The sequence below is a fragment of the Giraffa tippelskirchi genome, chromosome 5, assembly GCF_054371585.1.
Source record: "Giraffa tippelskirchi isolate mGirTip1 chromosome 5, T2T-mGirTip1v1.2.pri, whole genome shotgun sequence".
Taxonomy (NCBI): domain Eukaryota; kingdom Metazoa; phylum Chordata; class Mammalia; order Artiodactyla; family Giraffidae; genus Giraffa; species Giraffa tippelskirchi.
The window spans coordinates 127,205,148-127,228,634 of NC_137279.1; the positions used below are offsets into that span (position 1 = coordinate 127,205,148).

Below are 23,487 nucleotides of genomic sequence, written 5' to 3' on the forward strand. Positions count from 1 at the left end.
CTGACTACTTCATATAACATAGTTTTGAGTTCTCTCATGAGCTTAATCTTGTTTGTCTGCCTTCATCTAAAAGAGTGATGCTGTTGAGTGATCCAACAATTATGATTTCTTTTAATTTGATGTGATACAAATAAGAAGTTACCTAATTTTGTTGGAGAAGGAAATGGCAACCCATTCCAGTATTCTTGCCTGGAGAATCCCATGGAGCCTGGCAGGCTACAGTCTGTGGGGTTGCAAGAGTTGGACACGACTGAGCAACTAAGCACACAATTTTGTATATAACATTTGTATTTGTTAATGCCTATTGTTCAGTTGCTAAGGTATGCCCAACTCTTTGTGACCCTATGGACTATAATCGCCAGCCTCCTCTGTCCTCCATTATCTCTTGGAGTTTGCTCAAATTCATGTCCATTGAGTAGGTGATGCTGTCTAACCATCTCATCCTCTGCTGCACCCTTCTCTTTTGCCTTTAATCTTTCTCAGCATCAGGGTCTTTTCCAGTGAGCCACCTCTTTGCATTAGGTGGCCAGAGCTTTGGAGCTTCAGCTTCAACATCAGTCCTTCCCATGAATATTCGGGGTTGATTTCCTTTAGGATTGACTGGTTTGATCTCCTTGGAGTCCAAGGGACTCGGTAGGGTCTCTTCTCCAGCACCACACTTTGAAAGTATCAATTCTTGGGTGCTCAGCCTTCTTTATTGTCCTAATCTCAACATCCATACTTGACTGCTGGAGAAACCATAGCTTTGACTATAAGGACCTTTGTCAGCATAGTGATGTCTCTGCTTTTTATATACTGTCTAGGTTTCTCATAGCTTTTCTTCCAAGGAACAAGCGTCTTTTAATTTCATGCCTGCAGTCACCATCTGCAGTGATTCTGGAGCCCAAGAAAGTAAAATCTGTCACTGTTTCCACTTTTTTTCCTTCTATTTGCCGTGAAATGTTGGGACCAAATGCCATGCTCTTCAGTTTTTTGAATGTTGACTTTCAAGCCAGCTTTTTCACTCTCCTCTTTCACCCTCATCAAGAGGCTCTTTAGTTCCTCTTCACTTTGTGCCATTAGAGTCGTATCATATGCATGATGATACCACTATTGTTATTGCCTACTATTTATTTAAAAGAAATATAAGACAGATACCTGCTCTCAAGGAGTTTTAGCATTTATCTAGGGAGATAGAATTAATACATCTGAAAAATTGTAGAGCAATACTTACCCGTGTATGAAGTAGACTTTGAGGTACAAGTTCCCCAAACTTGAACAAATACACAAATTCCTGAAACTCACTACAGCATATGATGTATAGTCTGTTTATGGGAAGTTTCTCTCTGTATATATTTGTAAGCAGAATTTCTTATTAGCTGGAGTTCTTTTGAACCAGTTTAATCAGTTTTACTCCTTCTCTATGACATTATTCACATGCAGATATAAGCAGATACCAAATCCAGCATTCAGTTCTTGAATGTAGGTACTTTTCCCCCAAGGTAAGAGCCATAATTTTCTCAGATTTCTTTGTTTTCTTCTCCATCAAAGAAGAATTGGGGAATTTTTGGTGACTATTTTGCATCACCATCTCTCATATTGTTTTCAAAAGAATTTTGTTCTCACTCTAGGATCTATTATTACATCTATCGTTGAAAAGAAAACAAAGTCACCTGAAATGTAAAGATGCTGGACACTCAGTTATATTCACTCACTGTCTTAAGGAAGATACATAAATCATTCCCAGCAAAATTATAAGTTACATCATGAACATCAAGTATTACTCTGTATTGAATTAGAAAGTGTTGAAGGATATGGGATATAGATCATAATTACATTACTAGGGCATTTCCAGGTGGTCTAGTGGCTAGGACTCCATGCTTTCACTGAGGAGGGGAGTGAGTTCAATCCCTAGTCTAGGAACTAAGATCCTGGAATGCATATATCTTGGCCCCCAAAAATTGCATTACTAAGTGAGAACAAGGAGAAATGACCAAACCAATTACCATAGGCCTAATTAAATTAACGGACATTGAAGGATGGGAAACATCAGCACAAGAGGTTTTCCTTTCCTTTGAAACAACATTCATGAAAAATTTATCTTTTTAAAAAATGTAGGACAGAAGTATTGAACAAAAATTTTTAGATTATTGCTAATGTATATGGGAGAAACTTTTCCCATTGATTGGAAATTATGAAATACTCTTATTTCAGCAACTGTCAGAAAAATTTGTGCTAATCTGTGTGCCCATGGAGTAACTAAAGATTAAGTGTAGATGATGAAAGCTGGGCATAGAGTTGAAAGTCCTCTGTGCTTGAGTGAGTGAGCAGTAACAGAAAACATGCAGCATTTCAGTATGACCTTGACTGATAACACTTTCTACTACTATTCATTTGGTCATTTACCCTTTATGAAGCACTTAGGCCACTGTGCTGTTATTCATTGGGGACCTAGAAGAAAAGGATGAAGTCCCAGACTCAGGAGGGGGTTGTGGGACAAAAAGATCTTAGAGACATGATGATTTTTGAAATACCTATGAGCCACCCCAGTGAAGATTCCCAGCAAGTCTTGCAGGATCTACCCCATGGGGACCTCAGTCTTCAGTATTTCTGTTAGGTGAGGGAGAAGACTGAATAATTCAGGGAAAAGAGATTTTAAGATTGGACTTCCAGTACATATTATTGCTTAAGGCTTTATTTATAAGTACCCATAGACAAACATGAAGCAGATGAGTTGATTGATTATGCCTCTGTATTCGTTTGGCTTTTTTAATTATTAGTGTTTCTAACTAGATTCATAAAGTTTATTAAAAAGTATTAAAAAAGGACATACAATTACCTTTAGGATCAAGAGAGTTCAGTTCAGTTTACCATTAACCAGAGAATTCCCAATTATAGCTAATTGTCAGACTTAAACTTTACCATCCACAATTTGAATTTCCTATGTTACTTGAAGGAGGAACAAGTGATTCTATTATGTGCACTTTTCAAATACTATTTATGCTGACTGTTAGTTATCCTTGGAGAATGCCTATCTACCTTGGAAAGGACTTAGAGGCTAATCAAAAGTTCAACATATCTGGTAATCAAAAGAGATGAAGAGGAAACATGGCAGTCTTTGAAATAACATAAAGCTGATCAAAATTTGGCGTTCATTCACATTTCCCACAGAGAAGTGGGAGTGGCGTTTAGAAAAATCAGATCATGTTACAAATCCTGTGCTGTGTTGTATGTTGTACTTAGTCGCTCAGTCCTGTCCGACTCTTTGCGACCCCAGGGACTGCAGCCTTCCAGGCTCCTCTGACCATGGGGAATTCTCCAGGCAAGAATACTGGAGTGGCTTGCCATGCCCTCCTGCAGGGGATCTTCCCAACCCAGGGGTTGAACCCAGGTCTCCCACACTGCAGGTGGATTCTTTACCGACTGAGTCACAAAGGAACCCTCCACTGGCTTCCTGTTGTACCTTACCTTAGTTTAGATGGCTTCTTCCCTGTTTGGCTTATCTCAAACTGAAACTCCACACTGACCTTTCATCTGTTTCTTGAACATGACAGGTTCTTTCTTACTCACTTTTGCCCTAGGGTCTTTGTACTATCTCTTCTGTTTGTATTGGTTTTCTCCCTGGAACTTCTCACTGGTTCTTTCTTATATCAGGTCTCAGTTCAGACATTACCTCCTCAGAGAGTCCTTCACCAAACTGTCATATCAAAAGTACCCTTTTGCAAACACGTAGCTGATCATATTCCATAACCTGACAATCTTATATCATGTTTGTAGCAGTTTTCAGTACCAGAAATTATCTTACTTAATTTGTCCTCGGTCTTCAACCCCCACCCTCAGGAAAATGCAAACTCTTATATGAGGACTGGGATTTCATCTGTTTATTTGCTGTAATATACCCAAAACTTGGATTTTTATGAACATGAGAGTAGTTAATTCATGTACAGTTCTCAGAATGGACCTGGCATATTGTAAACACTCTGTCTGCTTATTTTTGTTGTTCCTATAAGTGGCAGTAGTGACAGTAGGCATGTTAGGCATTTGTAGAAACTCAATGGAATAATTATTTTTAATAGATTCAAGATAGTACCTAATTATATAAACTGAGTGCTGTAGGACACATTATAAGTATAAAGCATTTCTATTTTTATAGGATTGAAGAAGTGAAACTCAAAATAATAGTGCTCTGATTGGAATTTTTCCTCCATGTTTTTCAGTGTAGACAGTTATGGTCAGACCATCAGAGTACAGAGCTGGGATCATCAGAAAACACATCCATCTCCTTAAATTGTGAACCTGTAGGGCCATGGGTTGTGTTTTTAAACCTTTCAGATTAAAGCCAGCTTTGCTGGAAATGATTGCTCCTAGATACTTGATTAAAACTACTTTTTGCACCACCCCCCCAATTTAGTCCTTGTACAAAGTCAGGTGACATAGTGTGCTCACGATGATATTCACTGTTGAATTCTTCACTGTGTGGCCTTTTTCTTGGTACTGTTACTTGAAATAAATGTGTATGTACATAGCATTCTCTGTAGCATGACTCTTTTACCTTTTTTTTTTTTTTTGTCTGTGACCATAGGTAACAGTTAACCTCTTCCAGATGCAGCACCTGCAGGCTGCCTCCCTCTCAAGCAATTTACAGTCTCTCTGTGATAGTGCCAAACTCTATGACCCAGGCCAAGAGTACAGTGAGTTCGTCCGGGCCACAAATTCAGCTGAAGAGGAGAAAGTTGATGGGTGAGAATTAACATATAGAAGAAATTATTTCTAGATATAAAATCTTTATTGCTGAGTTTTCTATCTGGTATCAAGTGGTGTCATTTCTAACGCTGACAGCATTGACTTTAAAACTTTCTGAATTTTTAAAATATTTAAGATGTAATTGACTTAGAGTAAAGCTTTCCATTTTGACACAGAGCTCGGTTATTTGAGATTTAGAAATCTACACAGGTTATACTTGAAAAGTTTAACCATGCTATGAATAATTGGCTATATTTTTGCTTCTCTTTTTCAAGTTTCAACTGTAATAAAAATGATTAATAAGTTTTATTTACATATCTTTTAAGAAGTTCAACTGTGTAATATGGTTCTTAGTATTTAGTTTATTTAATTACTGTGTTCATTAAATTAACAAATATTTCCTAAAATAAAGTGGGCTGATTGTTATTTTTCTGTATGAAGAGTTTTATTTGGGTTTTTCTTAGGAATGTAAGTAAACAATTAAGTAGTCCTCCCATTTCTGGATACGGACCTTCTGACTCTTTAGAAGACGTTGTACGCCTTCCTGACAACTCTAATAAGATTGAAGAGGACAGATGCTCTAACAGTGCAGACATAACAGGTAGTTTTTCACATTAAAAATAGAACTAATTCATGAAAGCTAAAATTGTTTAAATTTTATATTAAATGAGTTGCAGGTCTGGAATTTAAAAATCAGGCCTTGAATTATAACCTTATGAAGCTTTATTCATAGTTGTGAGCACTGTGCCTGTCTTATAGTCAGTTGTGTCACACTGTTAAAGAAGTTTGACTTGTCTCATTTTAAATAATGTCAGTATTTTACCTTATGAAATTCATCTGTAGCCAAGTTTGACTTTAAATATTCTTTTCTTAAAGGTCCATCTTTTCTAAGGTCATGGACATTTGGAATGTTTAGTGATTCTGACAGCACTGGAGGAAGCAGTGAATCTAGATCTCTGGATTCTGAATCTATAAGTCCAGGTACATAAGTATTAAGTCTAGAGTGAAAATTCAGTGAAAGATGAAAATATTCCTTTTCGGGGATATCTTAGCTACTTTATTTTCCTTTTTCTTTTCTTTTTTAATTGAAGTATAGTTAATTTGCAATGTTGTGTTAGTTTTAAATGTCCAGCAAAGTGAATAGGTTATACATATATTTAGGTATGTATCTATATACTTTTTGGATTTCTTTCCATTATAGTTTATTACAAGATACTGAATATAGTTCATTGTGCTATACAGTAAATCCTTGTTGTTTATAACTATCTTATTTTTATAATGAACTGTCTCATAGAAGTATGTACATGTATATGTACAGTTTAAATAAAAATCATAGAATAAACCCATATATATTCAACACCTGGCCTAACAAAACATTATGAGTATATTAGAGGGCCCCTGTGTATACCTCCTTGATAACCTTGCCTTGTCACTTACCAGATGAACCATCATCCTGAATCTTGTTTATCTTTCCCTGGCTTCTTTAAATGTTTTAGTACTCATGTAGTTGAGCTTTGCCCTCTTTGGAATATTAGGCAGACAGAATCATATTGTTCTTTTGTGACCTCTTTTATGAACTTTGAGATTCCTGTTGATGTGTGAGAAACTTGTATTTTATGCTATATGCTGTATAGTTTTCCATTCTGTGAACATAATTTATTATCTATCTTTTGGGTTGTTTTGTAGTTAATCACTGTAATGAGCCATAAAATGGATACCAATTCTTGTGCCTGTGATAACTTAGTCATTTTTTATAAATGTGCTTTAAGGTACTTTGATAAAGATAATCTCATCCTCTTTAGAGAGGCAGAGTAGATGTTTTGAGTTCTCCCTTAATGGCTTCAAAGAGAATGACTTGTAATATAGCTAGCAAGAGAAGAATGGGTCACTTGAACCCTTGAGATGATTGCTTTCCATGTTCTTTCTCCTCTATTCTTCTACCAAAGACTGCTCCAATCCTGTTCTTCCTGGCTAAGTTTCTTTCTCCTAGGATCTTGGCATTCCAGGAGATATGTTATAGGATTTAACCTACCTCAAAATCAAAGACGAATGACTTTTTTTTGGTGTTCTACATAGTTCAGAAATTTTATTCATGTAAATATAGCTTTGACTTTAAAGTTAGAAATGACTTCTGTGCAGCACTGAGGTTTACAGGCAGGTTGTTGCCAACTATTTTGAGGCCTACTTTAAAATTGATGCTGTTCAGGAACACTTTGGAGATGTGAGACTAACTATTTAACTGAATATTTATAAGTAGCTTTGTAAAAACAGGTTCTAGCTGTTCCCATAAATTCAGACTCAGTCTAGAGCAATCCCTAAATTATTTGGAACCCTGTAAGGCTTCACGTGATAAAGATGAAAACTTGGAACCTGGTCACATGATAAATGGGTAAAGACCCAAGGATGCATAGCCTTGTGACAGCCACCCTCAGACACTGGAAGTGAAAAGGGATGACAGTCAGAGTGCTTTGTAAGGAGACATGTGACCGGGCTGGGATTTATAAGGGGCAGGTTTCTGCTCAGTAATGAAAGGAAGTCATTTTACAATTGCTGCTGCTGCTGCTACTTAGTTGCTAAGTCATGTCTGAGTCTTTGCCACCCCATGAATTGTGTCTTTCCCAGCGGGTTCCTCTGTCCATGGGATTTACCAGGCAAGAATACTGAAGTGGGTTGCCATTCCCTACTCCGACGGATCTTCCCGACCCAGGCATCAAAAATCTCTCTCCTGCTTGGCAGGGGGATTCTTTACCACTGAGCCACCTTGGAAGCCCTCGTTTTACAGTTATAATAGTTTTTAAATGAACATGTGGCTTCATGATCTCTTAGTCATTTGGGGACACATTCAAAACAAAAACTAGATGACCACCTTTTAATCATAGTTTGAAGAGGGGAAGGAATCTTTTGAGAGAGAGGAAGTGGTTTAAATAATTAGTAAAGCACTTTCTAACTCTAAACTGAAGACTCTTAAAGCCTTGAGTTAAATGTAAACTTCCACTTAGAGACAGCCCTGTTTGTAGGATCAGCACGGAGCAAATAAACCTCATTACCTGGTTGGGCTGCTTCTAAATGTGCTTTGAGACAACTGGCAGAGTCCTTGGCTGACAACTTACGTCATGAACTCTTAGCTCCTGGCCAGGATCATTGTTCCTGGTTCCCAGGCTCCTGTCTTACTAACAACATAAATGTGATGGTACTGTTATATTGTTGTGTTTGTAGATTTTTGTATATTTTATTATAGAAAGCTTTAGGGTACACTGTATTTCTTTATCACTTAATTCAACAAGTAATGACAGCTTTACTGTTCTGCCAGCTATTCCGTCAGATATTAGATATAAGGCTTGAATAGAAAATACTCTTTATTCTTGTAGAGTTTATAATCTCTAACACTACCAGAAGTTGACAGTGAGGTCTCATTGGAATGTGTGATCCTCAGTTTATTTTAGATTTATTTGGAAAAGTCAGATTTGGCTCATTCTCTTTTGTTACCAGGAGTAAGTATTAGGATCCTGTGTATCCACAGTCTGAATGGAAGCAAATGTTGATATTGTAGCTAATAAAATAGCATGACTTGTGTTATTCGAAAAATGCTGTCATTACCCATTTCTTAAACTCTCAATGAATTTTCTTTTAGGAGACTTTCATCGAAAACTTCCACGAACTCCATCCAGTGGAACCATGTCTTCTGCAGATGATCTGGATGAAAGAGAGCCACCCTCCCCTTCAGAAGCTGGTATTACACTCACCTGAGTCACATTTCCTCTAAACCAGCTGAATCAGTAGCACTGCATGATATTAGGAAGAAATAGTATGGTTTAAAGAATTACTTTATTGTGTATTAAACAAAAGGCACTATATTGACTTAGATATATCCCAACAAATTATTTATAAGTATGGGTTCATAGTGTATTAATCAAATGTTACAAATAAAAATATAAGAATAAGCAGGAAAACTACTAGAGCTAAAATGTATTGGTGTGATGCTCAAATAGGCTAGATATTTTTTTTAATATGTATTTATTTATTTTTGGCTACATTGGGTCTTAGTTGTGGTACATGGGCTTGGTAGTTGCCCCACAGCATGTGGGATCTTAGTTCCCCCAACCAGGGATCAAACCTGCATCCCCTGCATTGGAATGCAGATTCTTAATCATTGGACTACCAGAGAAGTCCAGTAGGCTAGATATTTTTATCTTTCAGAAACTTAATAGAGACTTAATTGTTCAGAGTATACAGAAGAAATTCTGTTCCTGAGAATTTCTATATGAGAAAATCCTCTTCACAAGAAATAGTGTAAGAAGCTAGGCAGGAAAAGTAAATAAAATACATGTACTTCTTGAGGGCAGGGAAATCGATGGATACTGAAGGACATAAAAGAGAAGTCAGTTACATTAATGGCTTCACTTGAGACCTCCAGATACTTGTTTTGGCATCATTTTCTAAAATAATATAGAATATCTTACCTCTGGTAGGATACTTATAGATAATTTTGTAGTAAAGAATAGCTTTATCTTTAATGCAAATAATCCTGACACACTAAACTCATAGAGCTAGTTTTCTTCCAAACTTTTATAAGGTCCTTCTCTAAGAATGTAATGGCATCTATGTAATGAAGGTCATGTCAATAACTGTAACTTTTCTAATTCTGGAAACCTTGTGCCATGGTATTTTAGAAGTATGTTACTGGTTTGATGATGATTTTTACTCATAGCTTAAATGTTTGATGAATGTGTGTCTTATAAGGGATCTGTACATTGGATGCTTATTTTGATGTTACAGACTAAAGTCATAACTTTTTGTAATCTTATTTAAAAATCTTTTAAAGTGTAGTATCATGTGGTATAATTTTTTCTGTCCTGCTAACAATTCTTGTATACTACTCTGCTTCTGTTGGAAGGACCCAATTCTCTTGGAACATTTAAGAAAACATTGATGTCAAAGGCAGCTCTCACTCACAAATTTCGCAAACTGAGATCCCCTACCAAGTGCAGGGATTGTGAAGGCATTGTGGTATTCCAGGGTGTTGAATGCGAAGAGGTAAGATCTTTCAGGAATTATATTAGCCCTTTTACCCTTTTTGCTTTATACTTTTTTGTTATTAATTTAAATTGAACCACAGTGTTCCTTCTATAATTTTATATTTTATTTTGCTATCAAATGTATTTCAAACCCAAGTAATACCTTTTAAACTCATTTTTGTTATTTTATCACTCTACCTGTAGTTTGTCCTTTTGTGAACAGATTTAAGGTGAGTTAACCACTTTAAACTGTCATTTTCTTGTAGTGTCTCCTTGTTTGTCACCGAAAGTGTTTGGAAAATTTAGTCATCATTTGTGGTCATCAGAAACTTATGGGGAAAATGCACTTATTTGGAGCAGAGTTCACACAAGTTGCAAAAAAGGAACCAGATGGCATCCCTTTTGTACTCAAAATGTGTGCCTCAGAGATCGAAAATAGAGCCTTGAGTCTACAGGTACATTATAACTTTTAAAGTTAATAATTTTAAAGCATAATTAAAGTTAGTAATTTTAAAGCATAAATGTGATTTGTGCTAATCATAAGGATACACATAAGGAGAACAGTGCTTTCAGTTTTTACTAAGTAACTGAATTTATTCAGATTTATTTGAAAAATATTACCTCATTTGGTCCTAGTTTTTTCCTAAAATATTAGTAAGAATCAAAGTATATTTAGCTATATGCATTTGTACTGAAGCAGAATTTTTTGCAAAATTTTTTCTCTTTTTTCAAGGGAATTTATCGTGTATGTGGAAACAAAATCAAAACTGAAAAACTGTGTCAAGCCTTGGAAAATGGAATGCACTTGGTAGACATTTCAGAATTTAGCTCACATGATATCTGTGATGTCTTAAAATTATACCTTCGACAGGTAAAGTTTTTACCATTGAAACTTACCGTTAAATAGAGCAAAAATATAATTTGCAATTTGCTGATAATGTTTGGTACACACATTTTTCATTGATATAAACCATATCAATATCTGTCCAATTATTAAAGTACAGATCAAAGGGTGTATAAAATGTATGTACAATTTAAAGACCCATAATAATAAAAATACTCATTTTCCATCACTTAGCTCCTTAAAATAGAATATTCCTGTACTTTATAGAAGGCCCCTATATGCCATTCCACAGTTGCAGCCCACAGCTCTACCCAGTGGTGTTTCGTAACCGTGTTAATACCTCCCTGTCTTTTCTTAACTATTTTAATACCTGTTGTGTATTCCTAAATATTGTTCATATATTTAGGAATAGTGATTTAGCCACTAAGTTGTGTCCAACTCTTCCAACCCCGTGGACTGTAGCCCTCCAGGCTGCTCTGCCCATGGGATTTCCCAAGCAAGAATACTGGAGTGGGTTGCCATTTCCTTCTCCAGGGGAATCTTCCCAATCCAGGGAACAAACCCAGGTCTCCTGCATTGTAGGCAGATTCTTTACCAACTGAGCCACCAGGGAAGCCTCACAATGTATATACAACAGAATATATCAAGTTCTAGAATACTGAGTAGAAAGCATAAATCTAGCTATTTAAGGAAAGTTTACCATTCACACTGTTATATGAAGGATTCAGTAGTGATTTGGCTCTAGTTTCATTGGTATTTTAAAATAGCTCTTGGGGGAGGTTAGTGAATGCATTCAGGGAACATGAAGTTCACTATGGTCGGGGCATCAGTCAAGGCTATCCTATAAGCTGAGTACTGAAAGTTCAGCGGGAATGTGGTCAGCAGTGAAGTGCTCTATATTTTCTCTTTCTGTGCTCACTCTTGTATGCGCATGTTGCAGGAGTAGGTCTGAAGAAGATGCTGCTGTGGGTGGATTAAATGGGCATAGTGTCTCAGGCAACAGCTCATGGAAGGATTGCGGGAACAATCAGCACTTTGTCATGATAAGCCAAGTTCAAAAGATCTGGGCCAGGGCCCGCTGCATTCTGTCCTTGGGTAAAGCTTTCTGTCCTTGAGTGAAAATGAAGACAATTGCAGAGAGCGTACTGTTGGTCCTCAACATGTCCATCTCAGGAGCTCTGTTCTTCTGCGTCCTTTTTAATATGGGAAGAGCTATCATCCTGGGATCTCTCTTTTCCACTCTGTTCTGTGAGGAACACCTGTCTTCTGTGTCATGTCTTCTTATTTTTTATTTATTCTCCTGTTTTGGTCGGGGCCATCCTGGAGTAAAGTGGACTAAGACTAAACATTTGAAACTGTTTTATCTGTAAATGTCTTTACTTTTCTTCCTTGAATAAGAATGGAAGAGTGGGTAGTAAGGAAGGTTATAATATTCTAGGCTGGAAATTATTTTTCTTTGGAAATTTGAAGGCATTTTTTTTTATTGTTTTCTTTGAAGCCTAAAATCCTTCTCATTCCTGATTCTTTGTATGTAGCCTATTGTTTTCTCTCTGAAAACTTGTAGAATCTTTTGGTATCTGCTATCCTCAAATTTCACAGCCTATGCCTTGACGTGGGTGTATTTTCGTCCACTCTTTCAGGCACTCCACAGGTTCTGTCATTCTGCTTACTTGTCCTTTAGTTCTTGGAACTTTAATTTTCTTGCTCTATTTCTCCCTTCTATTTTCTCTGTGTTTTCTTTCTGGAACTTACATTTGGATACAACTTGTATTGGTTTTCTAGCTTCCTTCCCTTTTCCCTATTATTTCTTTCTTTTGTTTTTGTTTTCTTTTAATTCTGTCTAAAAAATTCCCTCAGCTTTATCTTCCATTCCTACTGTAAACTATTTCATTTCTGAGATCATGTTTTAATTTCCAAGAATTCTAGTTTTCTGTCCCTTTTATAGCATTCTTTTTATTTTATTGAATGCAGGATTTCTTCTACCTGAAATATTTGTAGTTTTTTTTTTTTTAATTTTTTCTCTTCTCAGCTTCTAGCCCTGTCCTATAGAAATATAATGTGAGCTTTATATATAATATTTAATTTTCTAGTACCACATAGAAAGAAACAGTGAAGTTAAATTTTAATATTGCATTTAACAAATGGAAAGTATCTGAGCATCTAATCAGTAATTTTAAATAATTAATGAAATATTTACCTTTTGTGGGGTTTACTGGATCTTTGAGATCTAGTGTGTATTTTTCAGTTAGAGCACCTGTCAGTTTGGAACAGCCACACGTCCACTGCTCAGTAGCCGTATATGACTAGTAGCCACAATTTTGACAGCAGAGTTGTAGGCCTTCAAGTTGGTTTTTTTCCTATTTATTTTCATTTCTATCTTCTATAGTTATCTCCTTAAAATGAAAGCTTTGGAAATTGAAATCTTTCTGGAAGCTTTTTTAATTGTAAACTATTTTTAAGATTTTATTGAAGTATCATTGATCTACAATGTTGTATTAATTTCTACAAAGTGATTACATTTTTACATGTATATATATTCTTTTTATATTCTTTTCCATTATGGTTTATCACAGAATATTGAATATGGTTCCCTGTGCTACTGTCTGGAAGCTCTTGAATACATGAGGGCTTTGAAGATTTTGAACTTTAGTGTAGTGTTATCTAAGAGGACTGTTTGGGAAACACCTGACGTTCGTATGTCTAGGTCTCTGCTTGTGGGCTAATGTAATAGAAGAGAAGAGACTTTCCCTGCCTACAGGTATGGTTCCAGAACTCTGGGAGCCTAGTTAGGTAAGAAGGCTTCAGCAGGCATATAGTCACTAAATCCTTATTTAAGATAGTTACCCACCTGTTCCTTATGCTTGGCATTACCTTTCCAGAGACCCTCTGTTTTACACTACCCAGAGAAGAAATTTCCAGACTTCTGAAGTTGCTCAGGAGCATGGACTAGAGATAAAGATCTAGAATTCTAACGCTTTTTAGATAGCTCACACTTCCCCCAAATTAGAGGACCTAGTCTGACAATCCCTGAGTCTCCTTCAGTTCAGTTCAGTCGCTCAGTCATGTCCGACTCTTTGCGACCCCATGGACTGCAGCACGCCAGGCCTCCCTGTCCACCAACTCCCGGAGTTTACTCAAAATCATGTCCACAGAGTTGGTGATGCCATCCAACCATCTCATCCTCTGTCGTCCCCTTCTTCTCCCACCTTCAATCTTTCCCAGCATCAGGGTCTTTTCCAGTGAGTCAGTTCTTCGCATCAGGTAGCCAAAGTATTGGAGCTTCAGCTTCAACATCAGTCCTCCCAATGAATATTCAGGACTGATTTCTTTTAGGATGGACTGGTTGGATCTCCTTCCAGTCCAAGGGACTCTCAGGAGTCTTCTCCAACACCACAGTTCAAAAGCATCAATTCTTCGGCACTCAGCTTTCTTTATAGTCCAACTCTCACATCCATACATGACTACTGGAAAAACCATATCTTTGACCAGATGGACCTTTGTTGGCAAAGTAATGTCTCTGCTTTTTAATACGCTGTCTAGGTTGGTCATAGCTTTTCTTCCAAGGAGCAAGTGTTTTTTAATTTCATGGCTGCAGTCACCATCTGCAGTGATTTTGGAGCCCCAAAAAGTAAAGTCTGCCACTGTTTCCACTGTTTCCCTATCTATTTGTCATGAAGTGATGGGACCAGTTGCTGTGATCTTAGTTTTCTGAATTTTAAGCCAACTTTTTCACTCTCCTCTTTCACTTTCATCAAGAGGCTCTTTAGTTCTTCTTTACTTTCTGCCATAAGGGTGATGTCATCTGCATGTCTGAGGTTATTGATATTTCTCCCAGCAATCTTGATTCCAGCTTGTGCCTCATCCAGCCCAGCTTTTCTCATGATGTACTCCTCTGCATATAAATTAAATAAACAGGGTGACAATATACAGCCTTGATGTACTCCTTTCCCAATTTGGAACCAGTCTGTTGTTCCATGTCCAGTTCTAACTGTTCCTTCCTGACCTGCATACAGATTTCTCGAGAGGCACAGTCTCCTTAGGATCCAGTAAATCATATTGATTCTCTGTTTAGAATTTTAGCTTTCTTAGGCATGCTAGGTCAGCACATGTTTATGTCCTCTTCAGCTGGCGAAATGTTTTTTGTCTCCATCCCTGTTCTGCCAGTCCTGTGGCCTTAACTGTATGTCAGTGGGATTGTAGAAAGGAAAGAAATTAGGTACAAATGTTGGATATGCCATGTTAGCCCAGGAAACTATTGATATCTCTTTAACCACATTTTATATGATTCTCAACTGAGAAATGGAGACAGTATTTTCAAATAACTTTTAATCTCACAATGAATCATCCTTTATTTCTTCTAGTCAGTCAGGGAGAGGAAATAAATGGGGTCAAATACTACCAGCTTTTGGTCTTCCCGGGTGGCTCAGTGATAAGAATTCACTTGCCAATGCAGAAGATGCCAGAGATATGGGTTCAATCCCTGAGTCACAAAGATCCCCTAGAGAAGGAAATGGCAACCCACTGCAATATTCTTGCCTGGGAAACCCCATGGACAGAAGAGCCTGGCAGGCTACAGTCCATGGGGGTTATAAAGAGTTGGATGTGACTTGGCAACTAAACAGCAAAAACATACCAGCTCTTGTTCTGTGCTAGGAATGCTATGGGAACAAAGCTTTGGTGTGGAAAGCCATGCTCAGTTCTTACAGTGTTAAGAGAATAGCCTTTATTTTACTCAATACTATGTGGGAAATCTGAAGCTCCAAGAATGACCTTCTTCAGATCCCAAAATGGTAGAAGTAGAAATTGATCTTGATGCCGTCTTTGGGACCAGCAGGGAAAGCTGGAGAAGTAGGTGCCAACCTCACCACAGATAGTGTAAGACATCAACTAGCAAGAGAGAGGTTGTATATTTTATCACTGCGCAGTGCAATCATTGAAATCAGTTATGCCAGTAGACAGTTCAAGGTGGTATGCCTATTGACAGTTTGAGAGAGAAACTTTATCTTTTGACCTACTTATGGCAATTAAAGTGGCATTTAAAAATTAGATAACAAAATGTTGGCAGTGTCTTCTTGTAAAGTCATATTGTCTTTGCTAATCTTTAGTCAGGTCCAGGTAAAACACAGGATCTTATAGCATTTTGTTCTCTCTGTCTCCCATACAAACAGAAAATAAGTTTTTTCTACTTAATTTGATTTATATTGTACATTATCCTGGATTTTTTTCAATAAGATAGCTGAAGATCATGCTGACTTTGGGGCAGTCTTGAGTGTAATTAGTATAGAGTATCAGTTTTAAAATCCCATCATGCAGCTTTAGGTTTAGAGTTTTACTTGATTACTAGTTAACTCATTTTTAATATGGATATACTTATGGTGATGTCAGATTCACTTTATAGATCACACCTAGCAAACAGATGTACATTTCTTTTTTTCTTGTTCTGGAGTTTAATTTTTTTCCTTCTGCTTGTATTGAGATAAAATTGACATACAGCACTGTATAAGTTTAAGGTGTATAGCATAACAGTTTGACTTACATACATCATGAGATGATCATCACAATAAGTTTAGTGAAATCCATCATCTCATATAGATACAAGGTTAAAGAAACAGAAAAAATATTTTTCCTTGTGATGCGACATTATGTACATTTCTAAATGTGGATTGACCTTAAGTTCTGTTACTCTAAAAAGGATGTGCTAAACCACTTAGTAGGTATATAGTAAATTATTAACAGTGAAAAACATGAAAAGAATGATATTTCTAATGTAATTTTATTTCTTTAGCTCCCAGAACCATTTATTTTATTTCGATTGTACAAGGAATTTATAGACCTTGCAATAGAAATCCAACATGTAAATGAAGAACAGGAGATGAAAAAGGATAACCCTGAGGACAAAAAATGGCCGAGTACATCTATAGAAATAAGCCGAATTCTCCTAAAAAGCAAGGACCTTCTAAGACAATTGCCAGCATCAAATTTTAACAGCCTTCATTACCTCATAGTTCATCTTAAGCGGTAAGAACTTTGAATAAGACAGGCATTGATTAATGAGTGGACAGTGGGTCATTTTTTTTAGTTTTGCTTTTATGTTTTTTTTTTTAATTGTGGTAAAATACACATAACAAAAATTTACCCTTTTAGCCATTTTTAAGTGTACGGTTCAGTAGCATTAAGTACATTTCACATTCTTGTGGTATTGTTTTTAGACTGAATATTTCATTTCTAATATGTATGAGGGAAAGGAAGACACTTAATACTTGTTCTTGGAGCCAACATCTTTCCGTCAGATGCCTGTTCCGTGCCAAGCTCTGGCTGGGGAAATAAGGATGCAAATGTCAGGTTTCTTTCATGTGTTCTGCCTGTGAGCTTGAGGGGCAGACCTGCACAGAAGTGCAGTTGCAGTGTCATTCTTATTCTGAGGGTACTTTTGGGGGAGGGGATCATGAATCAGAGTCGGTAACCCTGAGCCCGACTTGAAGAATGGTTGCTGACAGAGGATGTGCAAAAGGGCATTCCAGGCAGAGACACAGATCACTTTGCTTTGGGGGACATAAAAGAAGTTCAGTTCAGCCACAGTCTAGCAAGCAGTAGCACAAAATGAGCTAGGTGGAGTCCTGGTAAAGTCATACATGCCTGGCAGATGAATTGACTGTCTTCTTTCTGTACTCACTAAAAGATTTGGGGCCAGGAATTTAACATGCTCAAGTTTGCCTGTTAGGTCTTTCTAGCAGCTGTATCAAGAATGGCTTGGGGGGGAGGTACTTAATTACTTCAATTCAGATCTCCTTGAGTAGTCAGAGAAATAAAAGGTGATGAGAACTTGAAGTAAGGCCAGAGCAGTGGGAATGGCAATGGAGCAGCAGAGAGATCTTTAGGATCAGCTAGGCTGTGGGCAGTGAGATAGAGTTTCCACCATAGGTACCTGGGAGGATGTAATACATATTTACTAAGATAGGAGCAGCATTTAGGGGTATTTTTTTTTTTCTGCTGGTAAAACTGTACTGGTTCCTTCTACTTATTTATATTTAATCCTAATACTGTGAAACCCAGCTTGCTATGTGGTCAGTATTTAAGCAAATAAATAGATCCTTTTCCTAGACTTAGCCCATTTTTCCTCCACCTTTCCCAACCCATAATAAACTGCCATCAAGGAAATCTAATACAGCTTTATGTGTTCTCTGTTGCAGAGTTGTAGATCATGCGGAAGAAAACAAAATGAATTCCAGAAACTTGGGTGTGATATTCGGACCAAGTCTCCTTAGGCCAAGGCCCACAACAGCTCCTATCACCATCTCCTCTCTTGCTGACTATTCAAATCAGGCACGGTTGGTAGAGTTCCTCATTACCTACTCACAGAAGATCTTCGATGGGTCCCTGCAGCCACAAGATGCAGCTGTGTGTAGTGCAGGTGGCATCACACCTCAGGTTGACCAAGGCTATCTTCCGAAGTCTCTGTTATCATCAGAAGAAAGAGATCCAGAACATTCTATGAAGTCATTGTTTTTCTCTTCAAAAGAAGTGAGTTTTGCTCATATGGAATTATGTTGGAACTTTGTAATGTGTAATGTTATAAGTTGAAAATCTTTGAACTGTTTATTTTGAAGTGCGTTTTGCTTCTTCAAGTTTAAAAACTTTCTTCTATCAACAGGATATCCAAACTACAGATAGTGAAAGCAAAAGTTTTGAATCCACTCCATCATTTGAGGAATCAGAGCGAAAGCAAAATGCATTAGAAAAATGTGATACATATCTCATTGGTGAGTGGCCATGTAAAATGCATGCTTACTGACTTAAAACTGTCCCAGTAAACTATGATTAAAAACCAAGGTGAGTGAAGTTGAAAGAAGTCAGAGGAAGAAGGTTCTTTAGTAAGTGTATCTTTCCCAGACATTAAGAATGCCTTCTGGTGTACCTTGCATTTATTTGAATGTCATTCTTTACAATAATCCTTTTATAAAAAGACATCTTGGAGTTCATAGGTGTGTTTTGTGCTCTCTCTGAAAATTTTTTTTTATTTTTGCCATTAATTAATGTCAAGAATGCAGAAATGTATTGAGTAGTATGATGATTCATTAGCATCTTCTGTAACCATAGATCATCGTATTGCTCTTACTACTCATAAGGAGTCACCTAGACTCCTAAAATTCAAAAAGTTTAGACTCAAAAAACTCAGAAAAATTGTTTTCAAATGCCTTTTCATATCACCTCTCATTAATACATTGAGCACACGTGTATTTTTTTTATTTCCTTGTAGTCATTCACTGTATATAATTTTAGTTGCAGTGATTGGTGCTATCCATTTGTGGAAAGGCTTTCATTTGTTACATAATTCTGTATATCACTAAAGCAAACTTGCAGGTTTTTTAAATGTAGTCATATATGTTAAATTTGATCAGTAATTAAATATTAATGATCACAGCCTGACAAGATCTGAAAAGCAAGGGAGCCTGCTCTGTGCTAGGCACTGCTCTTATTGTTTGATTCTGTTTATCTGATTTGATCTCACAAACAGTTCTGTGCTGTAATATAGATAGTATTAACCCCTTTCAACCCATAACCGAATAATCTGAGAGAGGTTAAATAGTACCAGAGGTCATACCCCTAATTGATTGTTCAGTATTTGAACCTATGTTCATGATAATTTCACTATTCCATTATCTAGGGCTCCCAGTTAGGAATAATAATAAAAAACAAATGTCATTGTTTTTAGTGCCTGTACCTCTTCATTTATATACCAGATAAATGAACACTTTTCATGATTAGATCATTTAGGCCACATGTCATCAAAGATACAAGAATGATTCCTTTTGACAGGTGAAGACACTGAGGGACAGCAAGATTGCCTTGCCCAGTGCAAAAGGGGTAGAGCTGAGCTAAATCCAGACACTGGGCTTCAGAGTCTGCACTCTTATCCATTACACTGTAGTTTTTTTCCCTTAGAACTTAAGAATGCACTTTGGTGCCTGCAGTGAATTGCAAAACGTCCTTTAGGGTGCTCTATACACCTGGCAGGGAGGACCTGGGAAATCAAAATAAGAGAGCATTGCCCTGGAAGCCCAGGGAAGAGAGGTTCACAGTAAGGAGGTATGGAGGAAGATCAGATGAGATGATAATTGTTAAGTCATTCTGATGGGCTCCTGTCTGCAAACCACTCCTCAGAAGAGCATGATCAGAGGGCTGGAATTTACCAGAAACTGGGATGTTTTAGGGGAGATGCTGCAAAAAAAGGACAGTGTTTGAAAAAGTTCAGGATTCTAGTTTGAGAAAACATGGACCATGGGTCCAGACTTGATAGAAAAGAGAGGGAAGTACATCTGGAAATGAACAGTAAATAGGGAGAATGGCATTTTCCACTTAAAACTATTCACCTTTAATCAGGATGAATATTATAGTCCATTTATTAATTGATCATATAAGGGCCTCTAAGGCATTTAATATAATATGTTCTCACTGTGGGTTGAGTATAACTGTGAAAAGCAGATGGAGTTGGCAAATTTGGTTGGCATATAAATTGGTGTAACTTTTCTGAGGGTAACATACCAATATCGGCCTGTTGAAATTGTGACAACCCTTTTAGCTAGCACTTACTTGTTCATGGGCTTCCCTTGTGGCTCAGCTGGTAAAGAATTCACCTGCAATGCAGAAGACCTGGGTTCAATCCCTGGGTTGGGAATATCCCCTGGAGAAGGGAAAGGCTCCCCACTCCAGTATTCTGGCCTGGAGAATTCCATGGACTATATAGTCCATGGAGTAACGAAGAGTTGGACACGACTGAGTGACTTTCACTTCACTTCACTTACTTGTTCATACACGGCACATAAGCTATTGTACATCAGCAAGGGTGTTTTTTTCCCACAACCTGCAGTGAATTTTGTAGCTATTTATTATATTTATTTAAATAAATATAGACTTCTAACAAATCAAGGTGTACCTTTAATATTTTATGAGTATTTTACTCCTCTGCCTAGAAAACTAAAAAATAACATGGAGAAAATACATGAAGACTCTTGTTTTGAGAGGGTGTTCATCTTTAACTCATTTTGATACTCTTGTTAACTGTGTACCATAAAGTTTGATCTTTAAATGCATCTTTTCCTTTATAGACAACAAAGTGCGTTTGCTTGTAGACCAAGAACTTGAGTCAGCATCAAGAAAGACGGAAGAGGCTTGTAAAACCTCTAAGCTGCCTACTCTGAAGTCCGATAGGGAAATAAATGGTGTTGAGAGGCATCTTCCAAGGACCAGGATTAGACCTGTAAGTTTGCCAATAGACAGACTACTAATTCTTGCTAGCTCTCCTACTGAGAGAAATGGCAGAAATATGGGAAATGTAAATTCAGACAAGCTTTGCAAGAATCCTGCCTTTGAAGGAGTTAATAGAAAAGACACCCCAACTGTTGTTTGTTCTAAATTTGATGGCTTTGATCAGCAGACTCTACAAAAAACTAGGGAGAAACAGTATGAACAAAATGACCTGACTGCAAAGACTGGAATGATTGTGCCCAGTGCATTCCAGGAAAGAGGTGTGACACTGAACATCAGGAGCAGTGGGGACCACCCAGTCAGCATCACCCAGCCCAGTAAGCCATACACAGAACCTGTCAGGTCAGCAAGACAGGTGTCAGAGAGACGGTCCTCTGACTCCTGCCCTCCTGCTTCTGTCAGAGCACCCAGGACACTGCAGCCCCAGCACTGGACAACATTTTATAAACCACCTGCTCCTGCTGCTAGTGGGAGAGGGGATGAGGAGAAACCGGTGACACCCTCCATAGCCGTGCCCCCTGGCACAACGTGTGCTCCCCAGGAGCACGTGCTGAAATCAATTCTAGGGTCTGAAAATGCATCGGCTGAGCCTGTGCACCCAGTTAGTAAACCTGAAGAGAAGGCTGAAGAGCGAGACCTGCCTGGTGTACCCACGGCGTGTCAGAGACCAAGGCTAAAACGAATGCAGCAGTTTGAAGACCTTGAAGATGAAATCCCACAGTTTGTGTAGGGTTGTCAGAATTCAGTTTTTTCTCTTTTTGTTGTTTTGTTTTGTGGTATTGTGTTTGTCTTCTGAAAGAAATTTTTGACAGGGCCTCTCTTGTATAGGATTGCCAAAGTGTGGAGTTAGCTTTTTGTCATTGTATTGTGTTATCCTGTGTCGGTTTTGTTGAATGGCAAAATGTTTTGATAGGGCCCACCTGTGTCTCACTGGAATTATATGTATTTTTGAAGTTGTGAATAAATAGACTCTAAAATTTTTTAAAATTCAGTTGATTCCCCATAAAATGGTCCACTTAAATGCATCCCTAATATATGATACAGCTCTCAACTAATAGGTGCAATTGAGGGAAATCAGCTTTATTTTTTTGAAGTTGAAACTACATGCTTATTTATAAAAGGAATGTTTCTGAGTGCAAGTGCTTGAAAGATCTTTGGTATGATTGTTTTTTTCACACAATTTTATAGTGTATCTTTGACCATTTATGTTTTTATGGTAAGTGTGTAACCTTTTATTTTCCAATTGGTGATTCACTTAACTTTTTCATATTTACATCATGGCCAAAAGGCTTGCAAATCTGTATTTAATTCCATTTTAATTAATTGCCAAATTTTGCATGTGGTAGCCAGTTTAACTGTACAAAGAAGATGCATTTAAACATGTTTCTAAATTGTATAGTTCAGTCATGTCCTGTTTGGTTTTAGATAGTACACATTTAATAATTTTTCACTTTTTGGCTTTGTTCTGCATAAACTTTCGTTCAACAGTTCTGAACCTTTTGGTATTTTATATAATAGTCCAAAACAATGTTTTAAAATTCAGTGTATTTCCTTTTAATATTATCTGGATTTTTTAAAAAAACATTTCTTTTGTTTGAAGTGTTTTCACTTATGAATAATTTTATGTGCTTTTTCTACCTGGATTTGTAACTATTGACCATGTATGATTCAGGTGAATCATACAGAGATTTAAAGTTGATTCTAAGAGTATAGTTCAATAAGCCTCATTGTTTGGAATTTGAGAGGGAGTGTAGATGATTGGATACATTTCATTTATATTTCCCAGTTTTTAGAACTAGCTCAGTTCTGTTAGTTTCTTGGTTTTGTCATTTTGCATAAAATAGGATATAAAAGGGACAAAAAATAAAATAGCCTCTTTTTGTATGTGTGAATTATATTTGTAACAAATGCTTTTGTATGGCCATGTTATACTTGATAAAAATATATATATTAACCTGTTAAATTATTTCAAGTTCTTGTGGTTTCTGTGAAATTGTTGCCGCTTAGGGTGTGAGAATTTGAGGTTTATTAACCATTGGCTTAGTGGTAAACACTTGGAACTCATATGTCCTTTGACTGCAGCATGGAGTGCATTTTATGGGAAGTTGTTTTATAGTTTTATTTGACATTAAGGACTAGGGATAAAGAATTACCCACTCTTTTGTACTGGAGCCTTGTTTGTAGTCCTAATTGTTTTAAAAATGTAGAATTGTGTTGGTATGAAAACCTAAAAAGAACATAAGAGCCAATATTTATTGAGTTCTTTCTACGTGCCATGAACTCTGCTGAGTTCCATGTAAATTACTTCAAGTTTACAGCAGCTTATAATGGGTAGGTAGGTACTTTATTATTCCCATGTTACAGATATGAAACTGATGCTTCAATAATGTGCTCTGGGTTCCACAGACATAAAAGTTGGAGTCAGGTCTCAAACACAGGGCAGTCAGATCCTGCTGTAACATTGGCACTCTCAACTGCATAATTACTAAGTAATATCAGGTAGTGTTTAACAATAGAAAATGCACCTTTGAAAATTTTTATAGAATTTACCATTTTACCAAGTGTTAAGTGTACAGTTCAGTGGCGTTAAGTACACTTGGGTTGTTCTGCAACCATGACTACTATCCATGTCTAGAATTT

General features: G+C 37.1%; 1 protein-coding gene across 14 annotated transcripts in view; it reads left to right on the plus strand.

Annotated features, from left to right (window-relative positions):
- Window positions 1-22,810, plus strand: part of ARHGAP29 (Rho GTPase activating protein 29) — a 79,187-nt gene extending 56,377 nt beyond the window's left edge. For all 14 annotated transcript variants that reach the window (XM_081486269.1, XM_081486260.1, XM_081486265.1 and 11 more), the window contains 11 exons: window positions 4,562-4,719; window positions 5,187-5,323; window positions 5,599-5,703; window positions 8,354-8,452; window positions 9,617-9,756; window positions 10,004-10,192; window positions 10,471-10,608; window positions 16,367-16,599; window positions 17,772-18,102; window positions 18,233-18,341; window positions 20,688-22,810. In XM_081486269.1, coding sequence (XP_081342395.1) covers window positions 4,562-4,719; window positions 5,187-5,323; window positions 5,599-5,703; window positions 8,354-8,452; window positions 9,617-9,756; window positions 10,004-10,192; window positions 10,471-10,608; window positions 16,367-16,599; window positions 17,772-18,102; window positions 18,233-18,341; window positions 20,688-21,577 — 2,529 coding nt within the window. In that variant the 3' untranslated portion in view covers window positions 21,578-22,810. The remainder of the gene's footprint in view (window positions 1-4,561; window positions 4,720-5,186; window positions 5,324-5,598; window positions 5,704-8,353; window positions 8,453-9,616; window positions 9,757-10,003; window positions 10,193-10,470; window positions 10,609-16,366; window positions 16,600-17,771; window positions 18,103-18,232; window positions 18,342-20,687) is intronic.
- Window positions 22,811-23,487: the final 677 nt, after the last annotated feature.